The 11,075-nt window shown below is 36.8% G+C and overlaps 1 protein-coding gene across 2 annotated transcripts; it reads left to right on the top strand.

The window, feature by feature from the left end:
* Positions 1 to 528: 528 nt before the first annotated feature.
* Positions 529 to 4,049, top strand: LOC148411842 (ADP-ribosylation factor-like protein 3). 2 transcript variants are annotated; one of them, XM_088434965.1, is made up of 6 exons: positions 529 to 660; positions 1,799 to 1,942; positions 2,021 to 2,137; positions 2,648 to 2,698; positions 3,235 to 3,420; positions 3,768 to 4,049. In XM_088434965.1, exons 1-6 carry the CDS (start codon positions 658 to 660, stop codon positions 3,813 to 3,815), a joined length of 549 nt encoding a protein of 182 aa, XP_088291091.1. In that variant the 5' UTR covers positions 529 to 657; the 3' UTR covers positions 3,816 to 4,049. The 2 variants fall into 2 exon arrangements, with proteins under 2 accessions (XP_088291091.1, XP_088291090.1); XM_088434964.1 differs by lacking the exon at positions 529 to 660 and having other exon boundaries at positions 1,793 to 1,942.
* Positions 4,050 to 11,075: the final 7,026 nt, after the last annotated feature.

Here is an 11,075-nt window from a genome sequence, read left to right as displayed (position 1 = left end):
AATTGACGTCATATTTCAACTTCGAGGCTATTTTGAGGAAGTTTGGTTTGTGAGAATAAAGTTAGATTTGTGTAAGAATAAAGCTTCGAGTTTCAAACATTATTTAAAAAGAAAAAAAATCAAGCGAGTCAAGTCGACTCACTTCTAAAGTAAAAAATGCACCATAATTAAAAAAAAAAAAAATTAAACCCGTAACTATGAAAAATCTCTCTTAAGGCATTTTTTAAATCAATTCGACTGCGTGTCCTCGTTAGTTTTAGCTTTTAAAAGTCTAACTTGTTTGGAAAAGCCGCTTAATGTAAATTTGAGTTGAGTTACATTCCCCAAACATAAAAAAAAAAAAAAAATCATACAACAATAACTAATACCTGTATATTCTGTATATTTTCTCCTGGTTATTGTATGTGTGCTTCACTTTTAGAACTTCATCTAGAAAAATACGACCACAAAATATGCATCGTTTCATAAATTATATGTTTTTTGTGTGATTTCTCATATTTGTCACATTAACAATAATTTTTTGTTACAGTAGTTGTTACTTACCGGTATTTGACGTCACGCCACATTCTGTGGCGCTGACAGGTGATCTTCCACATGGTCAGAGCGATGTTAATCCAGTCAGACTGAGCAGGAGTCACTAACTCACCGGACAACATCATGGTAAGTTATTTATACTCATGCATCTATTTTTCGTCATTTTTACATGTCACTGAATGAAAAGGAAAATGCATTCTGTGAAAAGAAATAGTCGGTGCCGATATTCTAATTTCTGACATTTCATTTCATTGCAATTGTTGTCATCTCCTTTTTCACTTACGAGTTACTGTTTTTTTAATGTTCACGTCATTTACCAAATCATCATACTGCATTTTTTTTTCATTTCTTAAACATTGACTCGAACCTCACAGCCAAATTTTGATCATCTGTAATCCCTTGATTCCAATTTGTACACGTGATTTCTTACAGTGTGGAGTGACAGTGTTTTATTCTTAGCCGCGTGGGAAGTAAATAGCTTGATCCAAAGCCTTCCTGAACTCTTTTTTGGATACCTTCCATTCACGGTGTACATTCCTAATCTGGCCCAGTGGGAGATTTCCCTACAACAATGCACACCACAGCGGTGGTAATAATAGTAGCAATAAAGCAGAGCCTTTCAGGTCCAACATAATCTGTTCTGCTGTCAAATGCGCTGCACTGTCACCATCAGGACATCTTATTAACTGTACAAGTCACGTTTATGAAAAAAGCGCAGGAATGTATTAACCGCAGTCAAGTCTTAACATTATTGTTTTGCCAGATTATTTCAAATCTAGCACATGTAGAAATAAATTAGCTCAGTGAGGATAAACTTTATAGATAATTTCAGTCACATGATCTATCTATCTATCTATCTATCTATCTATCTATCTATCTATCTATCTATCTATCTATCTATCTATCTATCTATCTATCTATCTATCTATCTATCTATCTATCTATCTATCTATCTATCTATCTATCTATCCTCTTGCGACTTAGCTAGCTAGGTAAAACAGCTAGCTAACTGTCTAGCTATTAAAATATCTATCTATCTATCTATCTATCTATCTATCTATCTATCTAGCTAGCTAGCTAGCTAGCTAGCTAGCTAGCTAGCTAACTAGCCATCCATATCCTTTTTATCTACGCATCAATCTACCAGTCCATCAGTCTATCTATTTAGTAAATTAGTTCAAGCATGGGAATACAAGGTGTGTACTGACTTCCTTTTCTAAGAGGGTGTGCACACTTTTGCATTAAAAAAAATAAACAAATGCAGGGTCTCCTATCCATCCTACGAAGATTAAAGCAGCCTCAAGACCAGGAGGTGCGCTTGCTCCTGCTCGGCTTGGACAACGCCGGAAAAACAACGCTGCTCAAACAGCTGGCCGCCGAGGACATCAGCCACATAACGCCCACACAAGTGAGCGACAAACAAGCTATTTGTAGCATTGCACTCGCATTTGCCGTACCATACGACACCGCTGTTATGTGTGAACAGGGATTCAACATCAAGAGCGTCCAGTCATCTGGGTTCAAGTTAAACGTGTGGGACATCGGAGGACAGCGGAAGATTCGGCCCTATTGGAAGAATTACTTTGAGAATACGCATGTGCTGGTATGGCTTGCATTACCAGGTCTATTTTACTCTATTGGAGGTTATTAAAGTCCCGTCAGTCCTTCGTTTTTTTTTTTTAAAGGTTATTCATACTGTAATCGTCAAGCTGTCGTTCCGTCAGCAAATTACAAACGGCCTTTCCGTCATCACTTCCGACACTTACATCATCAATTGATGACTGGTTCCCATTGCTTAACTGAATGCATCACCTCCCAGGCATCCCAGAATGTGTTGCTGTGTGCGAGCGATTTATTCATTCAAATCAATTCTTTCTCAATTCTAAATTCCAATCATTGCTTTTTAGTTTAGGCCTGCACAAGGAATGCATTGAGCAAAATTGTGTACAGTGTATATTTCAGTTCATGAAATCAGATTATTCCGTTGGTCTTAGTCCGAATGAAATTTACAGTTCCATCGGTCTCAGTCTTCATCATTTGTTGGTCTGTTGGGCGTACAGACTAACTGCGTTTACTGTATTATATGTATAATTCTTCTTGTTTGTGGTTACAGATCTACGTGATTGACTGCTCAGACAAAAAGCGCTTTGAAGAGACAAGTCTGGTGAGAATATTGTCTGATGTTATAAAATTGCCCGCGGTTCTATAGCTGCCTTCCCGATGTAGATGTTTATAGACACTACAGTTTGAGTTTACTGTAAACCGAGCGCCCAAGCCGCCCGCCTGGCTATTTAAATAGACAGCAAATTGATTTTGCTATTTTTAGCAGTAAAACGCTAATATTTTATCAGTAGTTAATTTGAAAGCATAATTAGTTTTCATGTACAATTAATATCATTTACTCATTAATTGCCAAAAAATGACACATGCTAAGTCGTGATTGGCCATGGCAATGAGCCTTGAGCACATGTCATTTACAGTGGGGATTGATTGCAATGTCTAAACTCCTTTTAGATCATCATTACGGGACTGATAGTTTTCATTCTTCGAGGAGGATAAAGAATATATGACTATCAGTACTGTTACATTATCCTACATGTTGGTGCGCTGTTAGTATTCAATCCATCATTTACTGTAAAGTGTTATAGCACAACAACGTAGATGCTAACGTTAGCCAGCTGAAAGGTCACAACTGCGCAGGAGCTGGCCGAGCTGTTGGAGGAGGCCGATCTTGCCGGCGTGCCGCTGCTGGTCTTCGCCAACAAGCAGGACCTAAGCACGGCCATGTCGGCCTCCGAGCTGGCCGAGGACCTCCACCTGCACACGGTGCGAGATCGCATGTGGCAAGTCCAGGCCTGCTCCGCCATCACCACAGAAGGACTACAGGTAAACATGCTTTATGTCAGTCAGGAGCTAACAACATAGAGTTCCCTCAGATTATCTTCAATATTTTAAATAAAAAAGACGTTTAAAATGAAAAATCATGAATTAATTAAACATGTTTGATGAACATAAACATTTACAATGAAAAAAAATACCGTAAACAGAAAAGTATGCATAATAAACAAACTTTTTTTTTTTTAAGTCAACTGCTACTTTGCGGGTTCCAAGTACCGTATTGCGAGTTTATTTGGGGGGGGGCGTAACCCCGCGATAAACGAGGGAACACTATACAGTATTACAGCATGAGCATTAAAAATGCGTCCCACTAAATCTTCCTTGTTCCCAACCAGGATGGCATGAGCTGGGTGTGCAGAAATATAAGATTTCGGAAGAAATGAAGATCGGATGACTCTATTTTCAACGACGTTTTACGTGTTAGATGAAACTGTACGTCTACTGTAATAAGTCCCGTTTTGTCGTTCACTAAAATGTGAACATCTGGATTTCGTGTACATGCCACTGCTAAGCAAAATGAACGCACTGTAAATATTGTAAATATGACTCATTTCACTGAAAACTGTGTGTAATGACCCAAAATAAACTCTAGAGGGAGACCTCTCACCGTTCCCAAACACTCGTTTGGTGAAGTACTTCAGCCAAATAGTATTGAGAAAAAAAAGCATAAACCAGCAAACGTATGTGTTTTAACTCATTCGATCCCAAAGACGCATTCATACGTCTTTACAGAGTGCGAGACATTAAATCTCAGGCACGTATTTCCACAAACCGGAAATAATGGTTGGAATGGGAACCCTTGGGAAGCTTTTAATGAGATCTTTCAGAGGTAGCCCTCTTCCAAATATATTTTTAAAAAGCAGAAACCAGCAAATGTATACATCTTAACTCGTTCAATCCCAAAAACGTAATTATACGTCTTTACAGAGTTCAGACATTCAATCCCAGATATTTATTTACTGCAGTCATTCTCAAATGGTGGTTCTAGTACCCCTGGGGGTACTTGAAGGAACTTCTGGGGGCACTCGAGATTTTAAATGAAACAAACAAACATGCTAAAATCCTTTAAAAATAATTAACTAAAATATATATAACTATAACTAAAAAAAATTATGAATAATTAAGTTAATGATATATTTTGTGAACAGATCTCTACTGTCACCCCAAAACAGCGCTTTATGTTTAAAATTTTTCTGCTGACAAATATTTATTTAGATTTTTTTTTTAGAACAGGTCTGACACTTCATATTTACTATTATTCTGGTGGAAAAATACGTATTAATAATGAAGTTATTTCTTTTTGACAACAGATTTCTTCTACGATCCAAAAGAGGACACTTTAGGTTGATTATTTTTTTGTGGACTAATGCAAATGAAGTTTGAAAGGCTCTAAAGTTGAACCAATCAGACGCTGTCTTTTTTTTTAAATCTGAAAATGCTTTGCACTGGTTCGGAGGTACTTGGCTGAAAAGATATTTGACAGGGGGTAAATTATTGAAAAAAGTTTGAGAACCACAAATTTACAGTAGTTTTTTTTTTTCCATATATTAGAGCATAGGAGTGTCTGGCATGGAACGAGTTAACGAACACATTTGCAGTGGAGCATTTTGCATTTGTTTTCAGTTTGTCTTTATTGGCACAATTTGCGGCATTAATCCAAAAGTGACCAAGTGCTCCGCTGTGGTCCGACAGGACATTTACATAAAAACCTTTTTCCAGGACTAATAGCCGGCCGCTACAATTTGCATTTATATAGGTCCCTTCATAGCGACATGATTTGGTGCCTTTGCCCGTGATAAAATAAACCTCCTTTGGCCTTGAGTTACTGGCCCGCTGCCACCCGTGTAAGCTTGGCTGCTTTTAATGAGAGCAGAAATCCCCAAAATGGACTCCCACGCTCATCCGGGATCAGCGGCGTGTTTTCCAGGAGCCGGGACGCGCTCGCCCTTCGCCTGGCCGAGGGGTCGCGTGTTCGATATCCGGCCGATACGTTTCCGGACACGGGGACAACCGTGGGGCGAGGTTCTCAACCCGGGATCCGGGGACCCTCTGTGGTCCACTAGCGATAATTCGCCGGTCCGCAAAATGAGTTTATATATTTATTCAAAATAAATTAAAGAAAAAACAACTTCAGCATTGGGTATTTTAACTCATTCAATCCCAACGACGTATTTTTACGTTTTGTTTTTTTTAAGTGTCCAGACATCCAAATTCAGGTACTTTTTTTTCTTTTAAAGTACTAAGTTCAAACGTAAATGATTTATTTTATGACTAAATTGGTTCACGAGAACTCATTCAATAAATATGAAACATATTTAAGTATGAAAGTATTTTAGTGCTCAAGTACTAAAGTAAATCGATGACTTTAGGTACTGCAGCATTGAATTGATCAATTGCTGAACGTAATTCAGTACTAAAGTTATCGATTACTTTAGATAAAAGGTACTAATGTAAATGATTTTTTTAGGTACTACAGTATAGTCCTAAACTGATCAATTACTTTATGTAATTAGGTACTCAAGTAATCATTAGAAAGATATTAGGATACTTAAGTACTAAATTAATTTAGATGACTTTAGGTACTACAATATTAATTTGATCAATTGCTTTAAAAATAAATATTTGTCCACAGAAAAATATTCAACTGGAAGTGTCCTCTTTTGGGATCATAGGGTAGATATTTGTCCACATTAATAAATCATGAACTTGACAGGTAACGAGAGGAGGCACGTGACAAGTTGGGTCAAACCTGAGAATCTGTCTTTTTCCAAAAATGAAATTGAATAACCTACAGAACATAACATTTTATGAACTTATTAGTGTAATTCAATAATTTCTTTAGAGGATTTTTGTATGTTTGATTGTTTTCTTTAAATCCCGAGTACCCCCCTGAAGTTCCTTCAGAGGTACTAATACCCCCATTTGAAAACCATTGGTCTAGACTCTTAAAATAAACATAAAAAAAAGTTTTGGGATTTTAATGAGTTAATTGGAATGATGATTAATACAATTGAGAACTCCTGATCGTCTGAGGTGAAAGTAATTCACTTTGGGGCATATGGGAGGAAGCTGAAATTTCACACACGACGGCCTCAGCTGCGATTCGAACCCCGAAACCTCAAAGCATGCGGTCTCGCCGCCCGCTCATCCACCGCGCCGCTTGATGCAAATTCCTCCAAAAGTGTTCCAGAAGGTCTCCAAAGGAGAAAGTCATGAATAAGGAAATGAAAGCCCGCCATGTGAGACTGAGAATAAAACGAACTCCCTCGCCCCGCCTTCTTCTCCCCCAACGGGTTGCTTAATCATTAACATCAAATCCATGTGATAATCAGCCAAGCTTTAAGGAAAAATATACCCAATTACAGAGCTAGCTTGCAAATCTTTCCAATTTCAGATCAAACAATGGCGCGAGAAAAGAGCGGGCGCCCTTGATATCCCCGAAGAACCGAAATGGATTTTTTTTTTTTTTAAACAAAAATGGAGTGGATTGGAGTCGCGGTTAACGGCGTGGCTCAATCTCAAGCGAAATGAGAAGCGGTCAGGCCAGCAGAGGGCCATAAATCACGGGACTTTCCCAGCGCTCGGCCCCGCGCGCGGGTCTCCCGCACGGGGGGGACGGCGTGGTCACAGTCTGATTGACTCCCGAGGCCTCAGAGGGCGGAGAAAGGTGAGCGGATCCTGTGACTTAATTACAGCCCAGACAGCCTCGCACTCGGCAGATCAAGTCGGCGTTAGATTATTAACAGGGTTGCCGCCGGGTCGTGAAACCTTTTAGACGACGTGGTTAAACAGTAGAAAAATCTCTACGTCACCACATCACCCGCTCGGGCAATTTTCAAGAATCATTCTAGTCCCGAAAACACGAAACTAGGGGAGATGTATTTTTTCCAGTTAGCTTATCGCCAACCGATCCCAGGAAAAAGGCTTTGTTTTTGGCATGTGGAATGTAATTGCAATAAAGTTATCATTTTCATTCATTTAGTTTCAGGCACTTTGGTGCACTTGCTTTTTTTTCTATTTTAGACTAAGCTATAACCTGTATAAACGCGATAAAAATGATAAACAGCTGTTGAAAGTTGGGTTATATTGTGTTTTTCTGTTGTTAATGTTAAAAAGGATACATGTGTGGGTATACTTAAACAGCTTTCTTCAATAATAATCTTATTTATATTTAGTGCATCGACTTGGGGGGGGGCGCGAAAAGTTTTCTCTTTTCTAGGGGGGGCCTGGCAAAATATAGTTGAGAAACACTGGCTTATTGTAATAATTAAGCTAGTTATTTGGGAACTTTTTTTTGTCTGTGTGTTAGGACTGAAAAGTTTTTCAGAACGGAATCCAAGTTTTTAATCAATCGTTTTTTTGTTTTTTTTTGGTTATAGGATTCTTGTTTTCTTAAAAAATACAAAATAAATATGTACGTAAATAAAACACTTAGAAGGAATGATTACAAGCTTTGAAAAGTTCCTAACAAAAAAAAATTGAACGGTCTTAGAACGATATTAACAAAGTTACAAGGTTAAGAGAAAATTCCTACTAAAGCAGATATTATACTGATCTATTGGGAGCTGCACACACCTCTCACCATACACAAACAACTTGCCACACAGCTGTAGATGTCCAATCGAAATTACCTAGCAACCAACTAGTGGAATTTTTCTTTTTTTTAACAACGATAATAAATAAATGAATAAATAATAATATCAATCAATAATAATATGTATAAAATTGAATTAATAATAATAATAATATATATTAATTGCATAATTAATTATACAATTAATACAATAATTATTATATATATATATATATATATATATATATATATATATATATATATATATATATATATATATATATATATATAATTTTTTTTTTAGCAACATTTTTGGAGTCTAAGCTGTGGCGAAAAAAAGTAAGATTTTTCAATCAATATTTTCAATACATTTACTTCCATGTGTTTTCCTACATCTATGTAAATTGTCAAATTATAACAATGTATTTTAGGAATAAAATTTCTGCCTTGTTTTAAAAGAGAAAGCTCAGTTATTTAACCGTTTTCAGCAGTGAAAAGTTAATATTTTGTCAATAATTAAGTTGATGACTAAATTATTATTCATGTACAATCCATACTTTCCAAAACACATTTTGCCACTTGCTGGCAACTGAAAATGACATCACATGCGCTGGAGGTGACCACTCTCAGCTCAGGTCACGTGACCCAACAAATGAGCAGTGATTGGTCATGAAAATGATATCACAGTTGCTCAGTTAGTCATGATGCATTCGAGGAAGTTGGAAATTCCATTGAAAAACGTCTGACTCCAGTAATCTGTTGGTTGCTGGGGTTCCTCACGTTACATTTTAACCTGCAGAAAACCTCCATCGCTTCCTTAGTACTACATACTAGTTCAAGGAGGTTTTCTTTTGCACTTTTCCAATCGGAAGTCGTAAAAGTCCGAGTTCTGACCTTCCTCTAATACATCCAAGCCAGCAAGCGTTAAAATGGCCGCCCTGGGACGAATAAAAGCATTTCGCTGCTTAATTCAGTTTCTACAAAGGCGCTATTACTCAGATTGCCATGTTTGTACAACATGTTATTGTAAAAAAATAAACAAATAAAACTGCCGCTTTATTGAAAACGTCAAGGGCTCTTCTGTGATTAAAAGTTAGCGGGCAGCAATCGCTAAAAGGAAATAGGCCCGGGCAGCAATTACATGCTCGCTTTGGCCGGCGGAGTCCCTCCTGGCTCGTTCCCGGGACACTCCTTCACGACGGAGCAGATAAGTGCTGTTAGGGGATGATAAAATTAATAGCAAATATCCGCATTCCTCCCCTAGCTCCTTTGATGTGTTTGTGTGCACTATAATAAAACCGCAGTCGCAAGAAGTTGCTCCATCGGCTGGGCTACGGCACGGGAGTGCCTCATTGTGTCTTTTTTTTTTTTTCGTTTTAGACTAAGCTATAACCCGTATAAACACGATAAAAATAATTAACAGTTGTTGAAGGTTGATTTATATTGCGTTTTTCTGTTGTCAATGGGTTCTCTTTTCTATGGGGGTCCTGGCAAAATATAGTTGAGAAACACTGCACTAGTGTAATCACATCAATATTGGAACAAACATTCTTTAATGGACAATGTGTATGATTTAGCGGCATCTAGTGGCATTTCAAAAAACAGGAATTCACCAGCTATAATCAGTAATATGCAGAAAATGTTCTATCATATCAATGTACATTTTTTCATATTATCGTAGAGATACTAATCAATATTAGTGTAGTAGTAGGCTTATAAATATTACATTTTGATCTCTCTGAGACACCATAGTGTGTAAAATAACTGCATTCTCGTGGTTTACCACTAGATGTCGCTTAATCTTCACCGTTTTCTCTCTAACCCCTAATTTTGAAAGACTAAAAAGGTAGAAAATGAACATGAGTATTTATTCAATTTATTGCTAAATTGTAATATGTATAGGTCATAAATTTCACAACTTTTTTCTCATGATTTGAGCCCTGCGTCTCATGGGCTAGTGTGGTTAATCCGCGTTTTTTTCCATTGTGTGTGTTCAAAGTGTGCATTTATGTAACAACTATGAAATAAAACTGTGCTCAAAAATCGTTTTAATAGTATTAAAAATATAAAAAGTAAGTACAAGTTGATCAAGATCTTGATAAAAGGTTTATGTCATATGTAAATTGGATAAATATGGATATGAATTACTGTATGTGCAATGTGCTTATATGTTCGATAAAACAATGAAACAAATGTAATACATTTAAATATCTGATGAAATTTGTGTTTATAATTTGTGTTTATCAAGCTAACAATCAATCAAATAGTAAAAAATAAAAAACTTTTAATAAGTACCTGGGATTGAATGTCTGGACACGGTAAAAACGTAAAAAATCGTCTTTGGCGGCGAATGAGTTACCATCTTTTTTGTTTACCAAAATATTCCATCGATATTACTTCCTAACGTCGAGTTAATTTTCCCGCGCTAAATGCTCGCTATCAAAATCCAATGCTATCCCTTTTGGTGTCTTATCAGCACAACATTTGAAGCGTAATGTAATAAAAACAAACGTGAATTAATGAAAGTGTCACAGCTGCACGCTCATGCGAATACATCGACTGTATTTGCGCATACAACTTGATGTGGATTGACATAGGCGAGAAATCAAATTAATTGGATTAATTTGGCATTTTACAAATCGCTGATTTGAAAAGGAGTTAAATGGTGAAATGAGGTTTTGCAAAAGTGGCGAAATGCAGGATGTGTGCTTTACAAAACATATTTACAATAGGTAATAACTAGGTAACTCATTCAATGCCAGTGACGTATTTTCACGTTTTTTTTGCGTACAGTAAATCCCAGATATTTAAGTATTAAATAAATACTTCAGTAAATTAAGGACATTCATTTCCAGATACTTAAGTATTAAGTTGATATTTAAGTATCTGGGATTGAATGTCTGAAAATACGTCCCTGGCATTGAATGAGTTAATTGTGGCATATAATAAATAACCATAAAGGGCAAAAAGGGCATAAAGTACATTTACGTAGCCATTTTTATTTTATAATAGGGATATTATATGTATAACTAAGTCTTTTAAATCATTTTAGATTAATTTTAGACGCACA

The sequence above is a fragment of the Hippichthys cyanospilos genome, chromosome 15, assembly GCF_059441005.1.
Source record: "Hippichthys cyanospilos isolate Australia breed blue-spotted pipefish chromosome 15, RoL_Hcya_1.0, whole genome shotgun sequence".
In the NCBI taxonomy this organism is placed as follows: Eukaryota; Metazoa; Chordata; class Actinopteri; order Syngnathiformes; family Syngnathidae; genus Hippichthys; species Hippichthys cyanospilos.
This window is presented reverse-complemented; position numbering and strand designations above follow the sequence as displayed.